Genomic DNA, 22,335 nt, shown 5'->3' on the forward strand with positions numbered 1-22,335 from the left:
GATCCAGATTCATGTTCTCCTATATATTTAGGGTATTTAAAAAAGTAATAGAAAACTACATACATAACTATAATAATATACATAAATCAATGCAATGTGATTTGGTCTTTGCGAGTTTTCACTCCTCCGTTAACCCCTTTTCTCTCTCTTTTTCTATCATTGAGAGAAACCAAATAAACGACCAACGCGAAAAACAAAACGAAAAGGTGGGGCGCGAGCTGCGCAGTCGCATTACCGAACATTTACTCGTCAAAAGAAATCGGTGCGCGTGCGTGTCAGCCGGCCGTCCGAACGATATTGTGGGTGGTTCGGGGGCCGGAACTTTTCGAGCCGCCAAGTGTCGTGAAGCACCAGAAGTACGAATAGGAGGCAGAGCTCCGTGTAGCTCTAGCAAAAAGTAGCCGTCTAATCGTTCCATTTGCCATTTCTGTTTAAAAGAACCAATTTCTGTTCCTTCCATACGCCTGCAACGGGCATTGGAGTTATTGAGTTCTTAGGAAGGGTTTGAGAGAGGGAAGCAGAAGAGACGAAGAGAGAGTGAGAGACAGAGGGGGAAAGAGATAGAGCAAGCAAGTGCCTCGCCTCAGAACTGTTTGTCGCCGCCGCCGCTGCTGCTATTGCTGCTGCTGCTGCTACTGCTGTTACTACTGCTGCTGTTGGTGCTGCTGCTGTTGCTGCCACTACTACTGCTATACCTACTACTACTATACCTACTACTACTATACCTACTACTACTACCACTACTACTACTACTACTACCACTACCACCACTACTACTACTACTACTACTACTACTACTACTACTTCTACAATTACTGCTGCTGCTGCTGCTGCTGCTACTGCTACTGCTACTGCTGGTGCTGGTGCTGGTGTTACTGTTACTGTCGCTGTCGCTGTCACTTTTTATTGTGCGCGCGCTCGCTTGTAATCTTTCTTCATTATTGCTACTACTACTGTTGCTGCTGCTGGGGTCTAGCAGACGACATGTTGGCTACAAGGAGCACCTTGTCGTCATCTCGGACGTTGTTTCGCCCGCGAAGAGAAACCTCGGGAAATCTCGAGTGAGTCTTCGATTTGTCTACGTTCTACATAGTTTTTGGCTATTATCTCCATGGTAGAAGAATCGACGGATCCCGGAGTTACGGAGAGGAACTCGTGGAATCCAATGAGATAGAGATAGATGGATGGATAGATAGATGTAGATAAAGAGAGAAAGAGAGACGATTTACACTTCAGAGGCTGGAGAGATAAAGTGAGTGTGAAAGAGAAAGAGAGAGAGAGAGAGAGAGAGAGAGAGAGAGAGTGCGTGATGGAAAAAGAGAATGTGCATGCGTGTGTGTGTGCACGTAAATAGAGAGGGAGAATGAACGTGCATGAATATGTGCGCGCGCGGTTATAGTAAGAGCGATAAAGGAAGAACGATGGAACGAGAGAGCGCGATTGTGGGTGTGTGTTAAGTCTCGAGTGTAAGCCATAATGTTCGAGTAAAGTTAATTAATTTGTGAGGGCACGAGTCTAAGGAAATATTTTTTCCGTCGATGAAAATATGTCTTTTCATCGGCTCGCGACTGTGAACGGATAAGTAGCCATGTACGTATGACTAAAATGTCAGAGCCGAAGGAGTGCGATTGGGTGCTTACGTTAGTGTGTGCGCGACGTCTTTAGGAACGAATGTGCGTGCATGTAGTTTATATACTTGTGGGAGCGGAGTAAAAGAGAGAAACGAAGAGAACCTCAAGATAGCCTCATCTAGTCGATAAGAGGCTAAAAATCTGTGTTTGATCTGTCGACATACATACGCTCGGATTATCGATGGTCGTGCACTTGCGTCTACTCGGGATAAATGCATCGAAATAAGCGAATGAAGAACGACAGGGCGGAATCATAATTAAAGGCCAAAGAAGATCTTTACAAATTTGTGACTGGAAAATCAAGCACTGTTTAATAAGCTTGGAAGGAAAAAGCTCTTCTGGGTCACAAATTTTTCCGCTATTAATGCAAGAAGGAAAAAGCTTAAGAATAAGTATCCATGAGAAAAGGCAAAGCCAGATTTAATTCGATTGACGTGGTTGGGATATGTTACCGTCTCCACTTGCGGCGCACACGGGAGCAAACTGCAGTCAAAACGTGTCAAATAGTAGAATGTACAGTTCTAAACTTGTCACCGCCTTGAGAGATAATAGAATGTAAAGAGCTTCCAACATAGAAGAGAAAGAAGGTTTAAAATTTCTTTATAAAACGCAAATCTGAACGAGAGAGAAGAATAGTATGTTGAAATCAGAGCGCGCGCAAAGTTAAGAAAAAATGAAATTGTGTATAAAGATAATCGGGAGGATCGAATAAGGATTTAATAAGAACTTAACGGGGTGATCCGCAATCGTAGTCCTGTTCATTCGTCAGCCTAGAGTAGTCATCTCGTAAGCCGCCGGCGCGCCATCGCTCGGAGGAGGATTCGGCGCGTAGTCCGGGGGGCCGTAAACCGAGATGGGGATAAAAGCAGGCGCTCTGACCTGCTGCTCGTCCTCGTTGATCAGCTCTCGCGTTTGTCAACACGTGTGTAACTAAAGGTACACACAGAGCGAATTACTCGCATCTAGCGCTTAGCGGTCTATCTTAGCGGTCCGAGAGCTGCACGCTCACGCATCGACGTCATAGCACAGAGTCCATTTTTCAATTTTTCTGACATTCACCATCGCTGTATTGTTGTGGCTGCTACCGCTTCTACCCGGAACATGCATCTAGAGCAGAGGCGCGCGCCGAATCCTCGTTATAATTCTCTCTTTGGTATCGTGAGTGACGTTCGACAAACGAGAGGATGGACGGACGATGAGGAGGAGGTCGTCGACTTGGGTGGAAAAGACCATAGCTAGAGTACTCGGCAACATTCGTTAGTCTATTTTCATCTCGATACTGGCTTATGTCGTGTACGTTATTCGGAAAAGATACAGTCATTGAGACGCTCGCCTGCCTGCAAAACGCCACTCCAAGATATTGTCTCTCTCGCTCTCTCGCGCGCGTATACGCACGCACGCGCATATACGCGCACTTCCCCCTCTCTCTATCTATTTGTTTATCTGTCTGTCTGTCTGTCCTTACGTCCGTCTGTCTGTCCGTCCGTCTGTCTGTCTGTCTGTCTGTCTATATATCTGTCTGTCTGTCTGTCTGCCTGTCTATCTATCTATCTATCTATTTGTCTCTCTGTTGATCCATCCATCCATTCATCCATCCATCCATCCATCCATCTATCTATCTATCTATCTATCTATCTATCTATCTATCTATCTATCTATCTATCTATCTATCTATCTATCTATCTATCTATCTATCTATCTATCTATCTATCTATCTATCTATCTATCTATCTATCTATCTATCTATCTATCTATCTATCTATCTATCTATCTATCTATCTATCTATCTATCTATCTATCTATCTATCTATCTATCTATCTATCTATCTATCTATCTATCTATCTATCTATCTATCTATCTATCTATCTATCTATCTATCTATCTATCTATCTATCTATCTATCTATCTATCTATCTATCTATCTATCTATCTATCTATCTATCTATCTATCTATCTATCTATCTATCTATCTATCTATCTATCTATCTATCTATCTATCTATCTATCTATCTATCTATCTATCTATCTATCTATCTATCTATCTATCTATCTATCTATCTATCTATCTATCTATCTATCTATCTATATCCATCCGTCTGTCCGTCCGTCTGCCTGTCTGTTGATCCGTCTGTCTATCTGTTTGTCTGTCTGTCTCGTCGTTGCTCTTGGCTCGTGATCGGGATCATTGCGAGCCGAATACGAATGCTCCCGCCGAACGCGAGCCAAAGAGTCAAAGAGCTGAAAAGGCGAGTGCGCGGGGCCGCTGGAGCACACGCACTCCGCTTCGTCTGTTCTGCCGCCATGGGGAAGACAAATGGGCACACGATAATTCGGTGCCGGCACATGTAAGGCAAAAGAAATATGTGCACTCTGTGTTTGTGATAGGGTGATTTTGTGAAAAGAAGCGACGTAAAGAAGAGTCGCAGAAGCGCAGAAAGAAGAGGAAGGCAAAAGGGTGGAAGGAGGCGGAGGAGGAGGAGGTGGGGGTGGGGGTGGAGGAGGACGGACGAGGAGGCTGCCGGCTACTGACGAGGGGCCGGCTGCTGTCACCGCCACCACCGCCGCCGCCGCCGCCGCCGCCGCCGCCGCCAGTAGTAGTAGTAGTAGTAGTAGTAGTAGTAGTAGTAGTAGTAGTAGTAGTAGTAGTAGTAGTAGTAGTAGTAGTAGTAGTAGTAGTAGTAGTAGTAGTAGTAGTAGTAGTAGTAGTAGTAGTAGTAGTAGTAGTAGTAGTAGTAGTAGTAGTAGTAGTAGTAGTAGTAGTAGTAGTAGTAGTAGTAGTAGTAGTAGTAGTAGTAGTAGTAGTAGTAGTAGTAGTAGTAGTAGTAGTAGTAGTAGTAGTAGTAGTAGTAGTAGTAGTAGTAGTAGTAGTAGTAGTAGTAGTAGTAGTAGTAGTAGTAGTAGTAGTAGTAGTAGTAGTAGTAGTAGTAGTAGTAGTAGTAGTAGTAGTAGTAGTAGTAGTAGTAGTAGTAGTAGTAGTAGTAGTAGTAGTAGTAGTAGTAGTAGTAGTAGTAGTAGTAGTAGTAGTAGTAGTAGTAGTAGTAGTAGTAGTAGTAGTAGTAGTAGTAGTAGTAGTAGTAGTAGTAGTAGTAGTAGTAGTAGTAGTAGTAGTAGTAGTAGTAGTAGTAGTAGTAGTAGTAGTAGTAGTAGTAGTAGTAGTAGTAGTAGTAGTAGTAGTAGTAGTAGTAGTAGTAGTAGTAGTAGTAGTAGTAGTAGTAGTAGTAGTAGTAGTAGTAGTAGTAGTAGTAGTAGTAGTAGTAGTAGTAGTAGTAGTAGTAGTAGTAGTAGTAGTAGTAGTAGTAGTAGTAGTAGTAGTAGTAGTAGTAGTAGTAGTAGTAGTAGTAGTAGTAGTAGTAGTAGTAGTAGTAGTAGTAGTAGTAGTAGTAGTAGTAGTAGTAGTAGTAGTAGTAGTAGTAGTAGTAGTAGTAGTAGTAGTAGTAGTAGTAGTAGTAGTAGTAGTAGTAGTAGTAGTAGTAGTAGTAGTAGTAGTAGTAGTAGTAGTAGTAGTAGTAGTAGTAGTAGTAGTAGTAGTAGTAGTAGTAGTAGTAGTAGTAGTAGTAGTAGTAGTAGTAGTAGTAGTAGTAGTAGTAGTAGTAGTAGTAGTAGTAGTAGTAGTAGTAGTAGTAGTAGTAGTAGTAGTAGTAGTAGTAGTAGTAGTAGTAGTAGTAGTAGTAGTAGTAGTAGTAGTAGTAGTAGTAGTAGTAGTAGTAGTAGTAGTAGTAGTAGTAGTAGTAGTAGTAGTAGTAGTAGTAGTAGTAGTAGTAGTAGTAGTAGTAGTAGTAGTAGTAGTAGTAGTAGTAGTAGTAGTAGTAGTAGTAGTAGTAGTAGTAGTAGTAGTAGTAGTAGTAGTAGTAGTAGTAGTAGTAGTAGTAGTAGTAGTAGTAGTAGTAGTAGTAGTAGTAGTAGTAGTAGTAGTAGTAGTAGTAGTAGTAGTAGTAGTAGTAGTAGTAGTAGTAGTAGTAGTAGTAGTAGTAGTAGTAGTAGTAGTAGTAGTAGTAGTAGTAGTAGTAGTAGTAGTAGTAGTAGTAGTAGTAGTAGTAGTAGTAGTAGTAGTAGTAGTAGTAGTAGTAGTAGTAGTAGTAGTAGTAGTAGTAGTAGTAGTAGTAGTAGTAGTAGTAGTAGTAGTAGTAGTAGTAGTAGTAGTAGTAGTAGTAGTAGTAGTAGTAGTAGTAGTAGTAGTAGTAGTAGTAGTAGTAGTAGTAGTAGTAGTAGTAGTAGTAGTAGTAGTAGTAGTAGTAGTAGTAGTAGTAGTAGTAGTAGTAGTAGTAGTAGTAGTAGTAGTAGTAGTAGTAGTAGTAGTAGTAGTAGTAGTAGTAGTAGTAGTAGTAGTAGTAGTAGTAGTAGTAGTAGTAGTAGTAGTAGTAGTAGTAGTAGTAGTAGTAGTAGTAGTAGTAGTAGTAGTAGTAGTAGTAGTAGTAGTAGTAGTAGTAGTAGTAGTAGTAGTAGTAGTAGTAGTAGTAGTAGTAGTAGTAGTAGTAGTAGTAGTAGTAGTAGTAGTAGTAGTAGTAGTAGTAGTAGTAGTAGTAGTAGTAGTAGTAGTAGTAGTAGTAGTAGTAGTAGTAGTAGTAGTAGTAGTAGTAGTAGTAGTAGTAGTAGTAGTAGTAGTAGTAGTAGTAGTAGTAGTAGTAGTAGTAGTAGTAGTAGTAGTAGTAGTAGTAGTAGTAGTAGTAGTAGTAGTAGTAGTAGTAGTAGTAGTAGTAGTAGTAGTAGTAGTAGTAGTAGTAGTAGTAGTAGTAGTAGTAGTAGTAGTAGTAGTAGTAGTAGTAGTAGTAGTAGTAGTAGTAGTAGTAGTAGTAGTAGTAGTAGTAGTAGTAGTAGTAGTAGTAGTAGTAGTAGTAGTAGTAGTAGTAGTAGTAGTAGTAGTAGTAGTAGTAGTAGTAGTAGTAGTAGTAGTAGTAGTAGTAGTAGTAGTAGTAGTAGTAGTAGTAGTAGTAGTAGTAGTAGTAGTAGTAGTAGTAGTAGTAGTAGTAGTAGTAGTAGTAGTAGTAGTAGTAGTAGTAGTAGTAGTAGTAGTAGTAGTAGTAGTAGTAGTAGTAGTAGTAGTAGTAGTAGTAGTAGTAGTAGTAGTAGTAGTAGTAGTAGTAGTAGTAGTAGTAGTAGTAGTAGTAGTAGTAGTAGTAGTAGTAGTAGTAGTAGTAGTAGTAGTAGTAGGTATAGTAGTAGTAGTGGTGGTAGTGGTAATAGTATAGTATCAGTGGTAGTAGTAGTAGTGGTAGTGGTAGTGGTAGTGGTAGTAGTAGTGGTAGTGTTAGTACTAGTGGTTGTAATAGTAGGATTAGTAGACTAGTAGTTATTGTAGTAATACTAGCACTGTTAGCGGTAGTTGCAGCAGTAGTAGAAATGGTAATATTTTTATAATGGAATATAAATATTTTTAGAGAAAAACGACAAAAAATTGAGGACATCAAGAAAAATATCAGAGATGCTATTTTGGTAAGATTGAATATTTTTTATGATTTGTCTATTAAAACGAACAGATTATTATATTATTAATAATTAATTAAATTTTCATGAGTTTGACTATACCTTTGAGTAATAATGACTCCGATATTAGTTTTCGCTTAGTCAAATATAATTGAGTAAATATTAAATAAAAATCGAGAAACTAATTGCATATCATGATATTTATCGTGTTTCATTTAGACACTAATACAAAATTATTTATAGCGACAATAATCCATTGTTTACAGACGATAACTAGTGCTATGAGCACCTTAACGCCGCCCGTGACGTTGGAGGATCCTTCGAATCAAAGTAGAGTCGATTATATCCTCGATGTCTCGTCTTCCCCGGACTTCGATTACCCTGCCGTAAGTATCAAATTCTCTCTTCAATAAAATTTCGGCTAAATCATGCAAACTTACAATGATATATTTGTTATTCTTTTTTTTTCTTTTTTATCTCGAGTGCGAAGTCAATGTTAAGATATAATATATTACTTAAAAAAATTTTTTTTATATCGAATTATTTTAAAAAATTGTTAATATATGTAAAATAAAGTGTAAAGATTATTATAAAAATTATTATAAAAAGTTTTATTTGCAAATTAAGTTGACCACATATTTTGAATTTCACTAATATTAAAAATTTTATTATATTTGAATCGAAATGATTACATTAATTATTGTTGTCAAATATTAATATGCCAAAAAATCAATAATGAAATGTACCTTTAATATCTTTTATAACAAATAAATAAATCTCTTTTCTTTTCAATTTGCTTTTAACCGACCTTTTACGATGCCTCATTATGTTCATTTATCTATTTATCTTTTTTTTTGCATATTTTGATGTTTAAATACTTTCCTTTTTCAATCATAAAAATTAGATTAAGTTAATTAATAAATTACTTTTATTAAATGAAAAAGAAAACAAAATCATAAAATTATTGTTTTATCTAATTTGAAGACAATTACAGCATAGATAATATTATTTGTTAGACGAATTTTATTTGATATTATTTTAAAAGGATGCCAAGTACTTTGGGTTTTCCTTTTTAGCAATATGATAAATTTTCTTAATACAAATATATAGAATAAAAAAAGCTACAAAACTTTAAAGATGTTATATGAAAAATTAAGAAATCGTATTATACATTCAATTTTTTTAATTTTTTCGCAGTCGAGCTAATCGATACACATTTGTGTATTATACAAATTTTGTATCTATTATGATAATTATAGTAATGATACAATAATAATGAAAATAGTAATATGAAAAATCATCAAAAATGAAGTTATTATTATTATTGTTGTTGTCGTTACTACTATTTGTTGAGGTACTCTAGGTATAGAATAACTTGTAATTCAATTGTAATTATAATTTAATTGTAATTCATCTATGCAGATTCCTTAATTAAGCAATACTTTTTTATCGCATGATGTATCGACATTCTTTATAAAATATTGCAAAGTGACCTCTTATTTACAGTTTTTTTTTCTGATGATTTCGATTTACTTCTTGCTTGTAAGTATTAGGATCGTTAGTTTATTATTCCTTTTTTCATATTTACTTCAAATATTTTAATTTGAAACTTGATGGTATTTATATGTAGGAAGTACGTAATTAATGTAGAAAATTATTTTACATCATTTTACACATTTTTCAAGTACATTAACATTTAGATAAATTAGATTGAAGCATATATCAAAATTTTAATTTAAAAGTTCTTGTAATGTAACAATATTCTCTATTAATAGTTTATTACCTGTTTAAAATCAAATTGTTTGATTTGTTTAAATTCAAATTCAATTGATAAATAAAATCGAAGCATATATCAAATTTTTAATTTAAAAGTTACTGTAATGTAACAATATACTTCTATTGATAGTTTATTACCTGTTTAAATTCAAATTGTTTAAAGAAGTGAAACTTACAAATAAAGATATTTATCGAATCTTGCCTATAATATGTTTCACCGCTCTCTGGTACAAGTCATTAGTCATCAGCTTTGAGGAGAATACGACTCTAGTTGTGCGCATATGTGTTGGAATTAAGAATCAATGAGCATGCTCAATCGATTCCTATTCCATTAATCGTTTATTTCATTTCCATCGATCAACACTGCCAATTGAATAACGAAGTGAATCGGCAATACGCCGATTATTAATCGACATAATAAAATGAATCTCCGGAGGCATCGTGGCGATTCTATCGATTTCTCATTTGTCTGTCTAAATGGTACTGAGAAAATAGTTTTTGCTGTATTTGCAATCACTCGTTTAATGAAATAGGAGAATAACAATTGCGTTGAAATAAAAAGTTATATAGCATTTTTTCGCACTTCCATTGAAGTTAGATATAAAAATATGTGATAAAATGAAATTGTTTATAATGAAAGAAGCATAATTTTTTCGATAAAATATCATGCGTAACACGGAATTAATTATATCATGATATATATTTAAAATCAGAAACAGAATTTTAATACCAAAACGGTATTTCAAGATATAGGAGTAACTATTCGGGCATAAAAATCATTGATATAATTAACAAAGAAAGTAAGTAATATGTAATAAATTCTGATTGCCTGGAAATATTTACAAACATTATGCTTTTGAATTTTCATATTTCTTTTTTTTTTTCTTTTTTTAAATTCTAGGAAATTTATATATAAATAATATTATTTAAAATTAAATTTATATTAAAATACAAATATAAATACTAAATTCTTAATTTTGATCCCTTTATATTATTGTTTTTTCATTAAAACATATAAACTGAATTTAATAGTCTATTTATTATCAAAAATAAAGCTTTTGTAATATTGGCGTATATTATTTATAATGTCAGGATATTTTTAATTCATGTAATAGAAGTACTATGTATTCGAAATGGAAATAAAATATATTGTACAAAAATTGAAGTATACTCATGGTTGAAAAGCTTAGAAATAATTCTAATAAACTATACTAGAATAATAATACTTATGGTAGTATTATAAAAAATGATCTGTTAGCAAATAATAATATTTATGCTTAATATTCATTATAAAAAATTTCGTAATATAACTTATATATTTAAAAAATTATAACAATGAACTGAATAAAATTGTTTCTTTCTATAAGACAATAATTTGTAAAACCGTAAAGACCTTAAAATAATTATAGCAATTATTGATCATTGCCTTAAAAAACTTTCTGTCTATGTATTAATCTATATATCTATCCGTCTCTCTATTCCTCTGACACTCTTCTTTTTTTCCTTATTTTTCGTAATTCTATTCCTTTCGCTTTTATTAATTTTTCACGTCTGTGCACAGCTTTTTTCCAATGCAGGCTTATAAATACGTGCAATTATAACTCGTATCAGTATCAATGTCCCACCAATATTTTTGAAGTCGTCTGATTTAGAAATAGGAATATTGGCAATAATATTTCTTGTTTTATTCAAATACATAAAATTGTATTTAAAACATTGTGTAATGAGGTTCTTACCTTGCTGAAAGTTTTTTTCTTTTGAATAATTATTCAATTAATAATTCATTGTAATTTTATGTTTGATCTTGCACACCCATAAATTTACCCGAGAAACGAAGAAAATAATTATTTTAATATTTTCCATTATTCATGAAATTACAATAGTTTATTTTTCAAAAGATTACAGAATAAATACATTTTATTCTAATTTATTAATGCTCATCAAATAAAACTTTATAATTCTCGTTATTATTTTTTTATTATTCACGTATGATTAAAATAAATTTACTTTATATTTGTACAATGTTACATTGACTTAAGAAATATTTTGTTGAACTTTTTTGTTCTTATCTTTCTTGAACCAATACCTCAAAACACAAAAGCAAAAATATAAATTATAATGATAATATATATTGTGAGAATTAGTCTCGATTGCATTATTTTATTATAATAATTGGAAAACGTAATTGCTGATTTGAAAAAACAATTTATAACAAAAAATTAACATAAATACTGCGCAAGTGATTATGTAGACTTTTTTACTAAAGGAATATTTAATAAAAAAAATTGTAAAAAATGTCACTATATCAGGATGATAATGTAAGTTAGAAATTATGGAAATAAGATGAGCCACATAAATAGCAAATAATATGTATTATGCATAAAATTTTTGAAAATGATTGCTATACTCCAAACATAGCAGATTTATTACTAATGACAAAATAATATTTTTTTATATTTCTTTCATTTATTTCCTTTTTCTTCCTAATTTTCCGTCCTTTTAGTCTTATGTAATTTTCCAATACGTAGAAAAAGTAGGAAAATAATTAAACTAATTAAATAATTAATAATTAAGAATGATAACCAATAACAAATTGGGAAAAGATTCTTACTCTTTTTATTACATAAATAAGGAAAATATTTTTTAATTTTTTCAATATTGTAATATATCTATATATATAGTTATTATATTTTTAAAATAGCTATTATTAAAATATATTAAATCATGGATTTAATTGGAATCATTCAAGTTGGTATCTGCAAATTATCAGAAATTACGCTCTCTCTCTCTCTCTCTCTCTCTCTCTCTCTCTCTCTCTCTCTCTCTCTCTTTTCTCATATTTTTGACTTTATACCAGCTTTTACATAATTATTTTTTTCAACGTCAATGGATTATTAAAAATAATTATATTAGGTTCTTTTATATTCAGAAAATAAAATGGGATGAAAAATGTGTGCATGTGTGTAAACGAGACGGAAAGTAGATAGTATGTAATAAAACTGATTAAAAAATTATAATAAAAAGAATTATTAAATTAATCACAATAAAAATATTTTCTTTAAAAATACAAGAAAATATTCTTAACAATTAATTAGCATGCGTGCATCTGTGTGTTATACGTAATACTTAGAGTAAATCTCTCATATGTACATTAAAGATTTAATATTGTAGAAAAGATAATATTTGTTCTGTCTTAACTATTTTACGAAAAAAGATATCAAGTTTACAGTATACTTAGTTAAGCATTAATTTTAAACAATATTCTTAAACATAATCACTTAATAGATGATATCTTGATATAAAAAAGCTTAAAAGATATATAAATAGTAGAAATAAACAAAATTTTCTATAGTTTATTATTATTATTTCATAATTATTGTAATGGAAATAAGTTTATGAAAGTGAGTACGTATATGATGTATATATAAATTAGTTTAACAGACAAATATATATTTGAATATAAAAATGTAATAAATGTTAAAGTAAGCATGAAAATTATCATGAAAGTTATTACACTTATTATCAAACATCGATTTCTCTAATAAATGATTAAAAGCTGATTTTAATTTATTTTTTAATTGCATTTTTGTAGAGAAATTATTAAATTGATTAAATGAAGATTTTTAAAAAATCAAAATATTTATAATTCGTTAATTATTTTAAATACATTTGAAATATAAAAAATGTGAATTTTCATTGATTGAAAAAAATTAATAATTAGTTTTAAAAGTAATATTCTTGTAATTATATCATAAAATTTTGTATTACTAAATATATCAATATAACTAATATATCCATTAAAAAAATATATTATAAAATTTGGTAATGGAATTTCTTATTAATTTTATAATCGCTGTCCACCGTATGGCTTAATTCAAAAATTTAGCCGCTAAGAAAAACTTGAAAATAATTTAACGCAACATGTTTAGAAAAAACATTCATTGATTTAAATATTTTGTTTAAATTATAATTAAATTAAGATAATTCAAAGTCTTAATATTAAATATTCAGTCTATTCTTTCACATAATAAAATTGAGTAATATGATACATTGATTTAAATATTAACTCATAAGTGATAATACGAAGAGAAATATGATGCTAAATAAATTTAAATAAAAATTAATAAGAGCATAATGAAAATCCAGAAATCATTAATTTTGACAAATTATCAAATAAAATATGTATTGCAATTTATTTTGTTTATAAATCTTAAAATCACACGTATAAAAAATGCTATATAAATCATTACGTAAAAATTTTTAAATTCGTAAACCTAAAAAATATTCCTAAATGAACTTTAAATATTTACATTACGTTCTTCTTGTTAAAAATAATAAGATTTTAATTGAACCATTAGGCAGTTTAATTACTTTTTTCTGCATTAGATTTGATTATATTAAATTTCACATAAATTATGTAAATTCCATTATTAACGGCGTTTATGGATAATAATTTTAAAAATACAACAAACGGAGTTTATAATATTATATTGTTTCATTTCTGACAAAATTTCAGTTCCTTTCAATAAAAAAATATGATACACTTTTTAGAAAACATTAAAAACATGTAATATATTATGTTCATTTTATAGAGATGTATATATGCACATATGCATTTACTTATTGGATGTTGTTAAATGGCGAATTTAACAACAAAATGTATTAATTAATCAGTTATCGTCTATTTGAAATTTTTTTATTACTTTATTAAATAATAGTTATTTTATAATCACCGTTAAATCTGACATTAAATTAAACAATTTTCTAATATATATTATTTATATATAATGTTTTTTAATATTTAAAAACCTTGTAATTTGAATATTTATAATAAATTAATTTACAACTTTGATGACGAGTCTTGTAAAATATTTTCTGTGTTCGAGATATCATGTTTATCTCATCACTAGTTACTGTTTTAATTGAATTATGATTCGAATTCTATAATTAGTAACACGTCCTTTACTGGTTCATGCTATGTAACATTATTACTTTTTGAGTTAATTAAAAATGAAAAAAAAAAATCTACAAAAATATTTTTTTATTTATTAAATTAAAACTAAAAACTCATTTTAAAAACTAAGAACAAACTAAAACAAAATAATTTAATAAAATTTAACTTAATTTAATTTATATCTATAATATATAATAAATAAAGCAATGTTTATATTTAATTATTATTATCTATTGCTTTTGAATTGGATATATCTTTTTTTTAACTTTTATTACTTTTATTATCAGCCTCATATCGCTAATAAATATTTTTATTTCCTTTTCTATAAGTTAATAATTAGATTTTTTCGGTATGAAAGAATAAATTTTACTATCTATTCCATTAATTTTGAGCTTGCTCTACTTGCTAAAGATAGACCAGAAAATTGGTAAAATCTAGCTAGAAGCTGGTCAAGGATTCATCATGAAAAATGAATAAAGTAAAATAAACTCAAAAATGCTGATGTAAATTATTCTAATCAATTTATAAAAAATAAACAATAGAAACAATATGTAATAAACTTATCGAATAACTTTTATTCTATATAATGAATAAATTCAAACTTGGAAGCTTATTCTTTCAGATAAATTAATTATAATCTTTATTTATAATCTGTAATTGCATCCAATTTATAAATATATTTGGGGTACTAATATTTACCACTTATTATTGTATAATTTTTTTTTAATTTTTATTAAAAATGCATCTGCATTTTATGTCATGTGTTATTACTAAAGTGTCAAAGTTATTTTATGTTTAATGTAAAAACCATGTAACTATTATTATTTTACTGTAGGCATTTATGTTTACTCATTAAAATACACCATTAATAAGGTACAAACTGATAATAGCTTTCTGAAATATTGGAATTTTATTTTTAAAATGTTTCATTTAATATTACTTCAATCCAACTTTGAGACATTACATGACATCCGAAGGCTATTAAATTTAGGTATTGTTAAATATTATAAGACTGCAATATTGAAAAATATTTAAATATTATGTTCATTAGGATTGAAATCATATGTGATAGTATAATTTTAAGTATTATTTTCAAACACAGAAAGAGATGACGCAACTTGTAGTTAAGAGCATTGTATTACGTAACGGGATATAATTTTAATTCTTTCATATTTATTAATTTGAATTGTAATTATCTAACATTTAATTTTCATATTTTTCTACAAAGCTTATGTTATTCAATATAATGTGTATTAAACGACAAATAGCCAATAATACGTATAAAATAATGATATTACAATACTTTTCTTTCAGTTTAAGATAAGATAATATTTTTCTGCAAAATAGGTATTGAGCGACGTTAATTTATAATAACGAAGGCAAGTTCTAAAAGATGACTCACTTAAATTTTAATTTATTTGTTTATAATTATATTTTAAATCGATGAAATACTGATTTGTACTTATTTGTTTTTGTAAAACTTAGTCGGTAAAATTATTAATTTTTACAAATGTTTAATATTATGCGATTTTCAAATATATAAATTGAATATTGATACTTCTTTAATGCAAGCATTATTTGTGTTACTTAGTAAAATCAAAACGCTTTATAAAATTGTAATTAATTTCACTTAATTTATCTATATTAATAAAACTAAATTTGTTGTATATATTAATTGAATAATATTACATAAATAAATTGAGCTTAGATTGTTGCCTTTATCATATACCTGTTATACACATTGAGATAATATTGCCAACGCAAGCTAATGTGTCATGCATTGTCACACCACATATGTACATTTTCAGTACCAGTAGTTTGTTTACGTCTTTTGTTTTTGAAATGCAAGCACTGCCACGACTTGCCTCTGACATAAGTCCCAATCTTCCCTACTAAAAGGCTCAGCACTACAATATAGAAATTGAATAATATAAATCTTTAAAGTTTTGTGGTTTGAAAAAGTAGTACTATAAAATTTATAATTTATACCCTTTATAGTTAATTTTTCAATCAAGTTAAAATTTAAAACATTCGATTATTTTCAATTTATATTTAAAATATACATTATTATATTCTAATCAAGTATTCTAAAATAGTGTTCTTTAAATAATTTTAAAGTAGAGAATATATAAATTTGTAATGAAAGTATGTGTTCAAATTTTGTTGTTGAATGAAATATATGATTGAGATGGTAAAAATTGCGTTGATTAAGACAAATGAGTAACCGGAAGCTTCTAATTTATACAGACATGTTACTTTATTATTATATCACCCCCCCTCCTCCTTCTTCTGTTTGGCTCCCTCTATCTCCTCCGCCCCTCTCATGCTATTTCTCCCTGTTTCTCATTTTGGTATTGTTTGGCTTTATGTATTAATTATGTTTGTGCGTGTCTGTTTTTTTTTGTTTTTTTTAGGAGTTCTATGAAATTGTCGAAACTCTTTGGAAAGATCGTGGTGTACAACAGAGCTTCGAGAGAAGTAATGAGTATCAGCTTATCGACTGCGCCAAATAGTAAGTTCACATTATTTGATTTACAAATTATTTAATCAATCTTATTTAAAAAATTAGGTTAAACTAATAAATAAATTTAATATATTCGAATTTTAAATGTTTTATAGAATTTACTTTTTTTAAATTAGGCAATATTCTAAATTCAAATATTTTTCTTTAACTTAAATATTTTAACATTTGTAAGAATAATTTTCTACGTGATAAGAACGATGACGACAAAATATATTGTATACATTGTAATTTTTTGGTATACGTATCACATAAGAGACCAGGATTTAGGCAAAAAAATAAGTAAATCTTTTTAAAAAATATAAATGAATCAGTAAATATATAAATTAGGTATAAGCATAAAATAAATATTTTAAGTATGAAAAGATTAACTATTTTTAAATTAGATAATATTTGTAAAGGACATTCATGATATAAATAAATAATTTCTATATATAAATAACATATTATAGATAATATCAGTAGGTATTAGTAGTTATGTATTTAATATAGATAATTTTGTAATATTTTTGAATGACTTGAGAAAAATTATTGAAACATTAAAAATCATATGAAATATGTTACCTTTATATAATTTACTGCAATAGCGTACGTCCTTTTGCTGGTATTGTAGGAATGCATGTATGCTCGCTGTTTAGGCTAAAGTTTTGGAATAGTAAATTTATATACAAATGTATGAGAAGTATTATTGGATATAATTTTATTTTCAAGGAATTATACTTATTTCCATTTTGTAAGGGAAAATACCTTAAAATAACGAGCGCTCCTATTGACGCGGATAATTATGTAATGTCTACGTGTTTGCATATTCCTTCCACGACCATGCTATATAAGAGAGAGAGAGAGAGAGAGAGAGAGAGAGAGAGAGAGAGAGAGAGAGACATGAATACGTGGTTGTGAATATACACCTCTACTCAAAGTATCGACGTATTTGCATGTTGAACTGTTACTCGACGGAATGAGCATCATAAGCGTCACAAATGGCTTGTTGCTCAACGGAAATGCGACATCAATGAGATAATAGGAATCAATGAAGAGGATGGTTCATCTTTAACCTCAACATCTTCGGCTTCATAGAATTGGCGAAAAATATTGCGTACTGAATTCAAGAGAGAAGCTAGGGAGTGGTAATACTTGCCGTAGAGCGCTAGATGTAAAGGAAGGTTGATCCGTTTAGTTAACAGTCACCGCATGTGACTTCGTTTCACGCCTGTCAAATCATCAAACACTAATTACTCTCGTCGTATGGTCTATATTTAGACTTAGCACTACAATGTATTTCTTTTCGTTTTCTATATGCGCAAACTGGCTTTCGTACATATATCATCTTTCTCTTCAATATTTTATCAATTCATGCTTCTACCTGAACATGCTTAAATCCTCGTATATCCTTCGTTTTCTCCATTGCTCGCTCTTTCTTTATATTTTCTTCTTTTGTTAAGCTTTCGCCTTCGTTGAAATTATCGTTTTCGGAAGTGAAAAAATTAAATATGAAGGAATATAATGACTTTCCCTTGCAAAAGCTCATATTTCTATTACCCTCTTTCAACATTTACACGCTAATGCGTTTTTACAGAATTTTCTTCACAGGAAAGATAAAGAGGATGAAAAAACAAAGCACATATATACGAAATGAATAATATCTCCTTCTCACCTCCAATTCATGTTTTTTTTTCTTTTGATTTTCGCTCACTATTTTCCCTTGGTACTGCGTAAGGCTGTGTGCGCAAGATATAAATAGCGTTATATTTTAAGAAGAGTTTAGATATTAAGCAATGTCTAGTGTGCATGATGAAAGAGATGGTATGCTGCGAGCGTATGTTGACATGAGGTACAGGTTGCTGCAGAAACACTTGTGATCCGAACTCTGAACTTTGGGCTTTCTACTGCAACTGCTAGCTCACTCATTTCAGTCCTCTTTTCTCTTTTTCTGCTTGTCTGAATCAAGCCACGTAGATACTTTTAATATATGTGAGGTCTTTCTTCAAACCCCTATAATTTCCTTTTATTCCTTATGAATTTCTTATATCTTTCTACATTTCATTAGCATTCATTTGATCATTATGTTTATTAGTAATATATAAGAATATTGTTCTTGTATTTAATTTTTTTTTTTTTTTAAGTTTCCTTTTTTTTATATTGACTTGACCGATCGCGGACACAACTGTGAGTGATAACAAGAACCATCATAATAACAGTTAGTATAAATTTACAGAAAGTTTGAAAGATAATGGAAAAAGATGACTTCCTTACCTAAATGATCGATCTAACGTTTCTTAAATAATGTTTAAACTAGTTTTCTTTTTCCCTTTTCACGTCTCATTTTCTCGAGCGTTATATATTTTTTTTTATCTTCAAAGAAATCGATAGACACTTATCACTGTCGGTCGACTGCCTTTGACCTAACCGCGACAGACGGCCTATTCATATGATTTTACCTTACCAGCTCAATTAAAGAAGATAGTTTTATTATCGACTGCTATAAGGGATAAGGTTGTTGAATAAAAACTTCAAGAAAAAGTAAGATGGAAAAATGGCGAATTATTATAAACTTTTTCATCCCAATGTGTAATGTTAATTCTATTCTATGCATTTGTATATAGAATGCATGTAAAAATATACATATCTTTGATCATCTATCAATGTTTTTATAGTCTTATTTAGGTGTAATTCATTATTTACTTGTTCGCATTTAAAATAACGTCAATATCTCAATATTATATAAACTTATCTTTTTTACTATAATTTTCGTTTAAATATATCTTATTCGTATAATGTACATTTTTACCCATTAATTAACATTCAAATGTTGATATAAACTAAAGATTTTTTATATATATATATATATTTTAAAAGAAAAATTTTAAGTGAATAAGCAATGCGTTTTATAAATTAATATTTAACAAATTTTTTTGTTAAAATACTAAATGTTATGTTATATTAATAAGAATTATTGGTTTATTTTGTCGAAAACTGTCAGGTATAGAAATTTGAGTAAAATATATTAATATTACTGTAAAAATGTTCGCAACTAGTCTTTCTTAATAATATAATTTCTTATTCTCTACTTAAAATTCACGTGAATTTCGTATAAAATAAATTTTAAACGATTTAAAAAAATTAATTCAATAAGAAGATGGTTGTTTTCAAAGAAAATGATATATCAAAGGATTTCACGAGAAATGATACTTAGACAAATCTAATTTTTAAAAATTGTATTGATAATTAATAAAAATCATAACGATTGCAGCAAAATTTTTCTGAAATATATAATTATTTTATTTATTATGCACAAATATGACAATGAAATAAAAAATTCTTTCTATATTAAATAATAGTATAATTTAGAAAATAGTGATATCGATTAATTTTTAAATAACATTTTTAGCATATGAATTACATAATTATTCCTTAACATTAATTACATCACCGTCCTTCCCCCTTATTCAGAATAACTTTGTCTAATATCCTATCGTATTAAATTTCTTTGAAATCTAATTTGATTAAATAATATATATTATTAAATATTGACTTTTATATAAAAATATATATAGTTAAAATTATCTTGAATATATCTGATCACCAGTTAGAAAAGGAAAATTTTAATATTTATTAATAAGATTTTAGTCAATTAAGTCTTAAATAATTCGTAAATAATGAATGCGTAAGAACAGTTATTTGGGTCAAGAATATATCGATTATAATTTGAAAACATTCGATTAAATGAGGAATAATATTGTTTGATGTTTGAATATTATGTATAAGCAAGAAGTTTTTCCAGTATTAACTAAAGACACTTGACTTTCCTTTTAGTAATTTCGTTTTTCTCATTGTTACATATAATTTGATCAACTCAGATTGCACACTCACATTTTCCCACATCCCGCATTGACCTGGATTTTTCGCGTCTTCAGTACAGTTTATTTTCGACTAAAGCCAAAATCAGTTCTTTTATTAAAAGTCATGGACGAATTTAGCTGCTTAAATTTCAATCTTTCTATCCTTCGGTACATTACTGATGTACGTGATAATTTTGGTACTTTTATTGATTGTTAGTAATAGCGTCCCTGATAATGATACAACTATGGTTATTACTCCGTTATTATCTTTACAGATTAACGAATTGAGCATTTCACTACAGGTTAATATACATAGCAGCATATCGCTTCAATTTCTGTTTCGCTATTTGCAAGTTAATTAATTCTTCACTCAAATACATTATCGCTTTTCTTACTAAATTATATATACAAAAACTCAGAATAACACGTGATTAATTATCTGAAAATTGACCAAGAAATACTTTACAATATATTCATTGTTATTGGTTCTCTCCTTTAAATTATAATTACACCACAAAATAAATTATTAATTACATTATTTTATAGTACAATATTAATATTTAAAAATTTTCTTTTAAATAATCGACCGTTTTAAAAGCTCAAAATAATAAGAAAACTAAAAAAATTATTTAAATTAGTGTGTGATTTCGTGCATAATTATTTCTAAATTAAAGAAGTATATTGTATTTTTAGTTTTAATTGAATGTTTATTTAACGTATTTATAATTGTTTTTTATTACGATTATTAGAATTACGATGAAATTTACAACGATAAAAAAAGTTTATTGTAAAATTGAATTCAAAGTTCATTTTTAAGATGCAATTAAAGACTTTATTATTTTCTTGTATTTTTTCAAATGTCAATCGTGTTTGCTTGTAATTATTCATATATTAAAATAATCGATTTTCATTGAAATTTGAATGTTCAAAACTTCTTACACGTTACATTTGGTCCATATTTATAATTAAAAATGCAATTTTAGAATATTAAATATGAATCAATTTAATAATTTGTTACGTCGATTTAGAATCATTCTCTTGGTAAATATTAATATTGTGATTAAGATTAACTTTGTGTTTTGTTAGAACGAATGTTTGTAAAAATGACTGTTCGATATCTAATGAACTATTACGACAAATAAGAAGCTGGAAGGTGGATTGTTACGTTATTGGCATTGTTAGTTTTTGCGGAATTATTTTTTAAATTGGATGCCTGATTCAACATCGATAAAGGTTTTATCATTGCAATTCTTACTCAAATATTCTCTTTTTATTATTAAAGGTCTTATTTTGTTCATAAATAAGAACAACAACGAGTAACTAACGTGTAATTAACAAACTTTTTACGTACTTCAATGTCATTAAATTAATGTATAGGTAAAAAATATTGAATAACATTGAAAAGCATTCCTAACGTAGCCTCTAATCTGGTGTGAGTAAATTGACGGATTATATAAGTCATATTTATATTTAGTATTTAAATATTTTTATTACACTATATACCTTTTTCATTAATAAACACAGTAGATAGAATTTAAAGTTAAATTGATGAGTAATTATTTAAAAAAATATATAGTAATAGAAAGTTTTTACTAATAACACAATTATGTTTGTGTTTACAATAATTTAAAAATCATAATATTCATTAATTGTGCAGATTTATAAGATTGTGTAATTTGTATTAGAAGTTTAATATATTATTATAAACAAATAATTGGTTTTTCGAACCCAATTCACAAAATCTACTGTGTAAACGTTATTGATATTGTATCATATTGTTGTGACAATTATAAAATATTATAAATAATTGTATTTTTGCTTATATTAATAATTTTGTTATGTTGTACAAATATCTTACTTTTATGTCATTCATTTATCATTGTAGATATTAGCAGTACGAAAAGCATGGTATAATGAAAAATTAATAGTAGAAATGTTTTGAAGGGAATCTATTATTGAACATTATTTAAGAAACCAATTTAATAAAATAACTATAAAAGAAAAATTTACATAATATAATATATACAAATATATAATATACATTTATAGACTATAAAAGTAAGTCTAAGTTTTACTGTCAACTTCTAATATGAAGGGATAATACAAATGCTTTAACTTAAATTTTTTATGCTCTAATTTGCATGAAAAAAACTAATTGTTACATAGTTATGAAAAAATGCAATCTAATGTTA

General features: G+C 28.9%; 1 protein-coding gene across 1 annotated transcript in view; it reads left to right on the top strand.

Annotated features, from left to right (window-relative positions):
- The first annotated feature begins 59 nt into the window (after positions 1-59).
- The window catches only part of LOC105363913 (guanine nucleotide-binding protein G(s) subunit alpha-like), a 27,807-nt gene continuing 5,531 nt past the window's right edge, over positions 60-22,335 (top strand). The window contains exons 1-4 of the mRNA XM_011501717.1: positions 60-397; positions 7,008-7,062; positions 7,320-7,439; positions 16,198-16,295. Of these exons, the coding sequence (XP_011500019.1) occupies positions 90-397; positions 7,008-7,062; positions 7,320-7,439; positions 16,198-16,295 (581 nt within the window). The 5' untranslated portion in view covers positions 60-89. The remainder of the gene's footprint in view (positions 398-7,007; positions 7,063-7,319; positions 7,440-16,197; positions 16,296-22,335) is intronic.

The sequence above is a fragment of the Ceratosolen solmsi genome, unplaced genomic scaffold (assembly GCF_000503995.2).
Source record: "Ceratosolen solmsi marchali unplaced genomic scaffold, CerSol_1.0 scaffold23, whole genome shotgun sequence".
Lineage (NCBI taxonomy): Eukaryota > Metazoa > Arthropoda > Insecta > Hymenoptera > Agaonidae > Ceratosolen > Ceratosolen solmsi.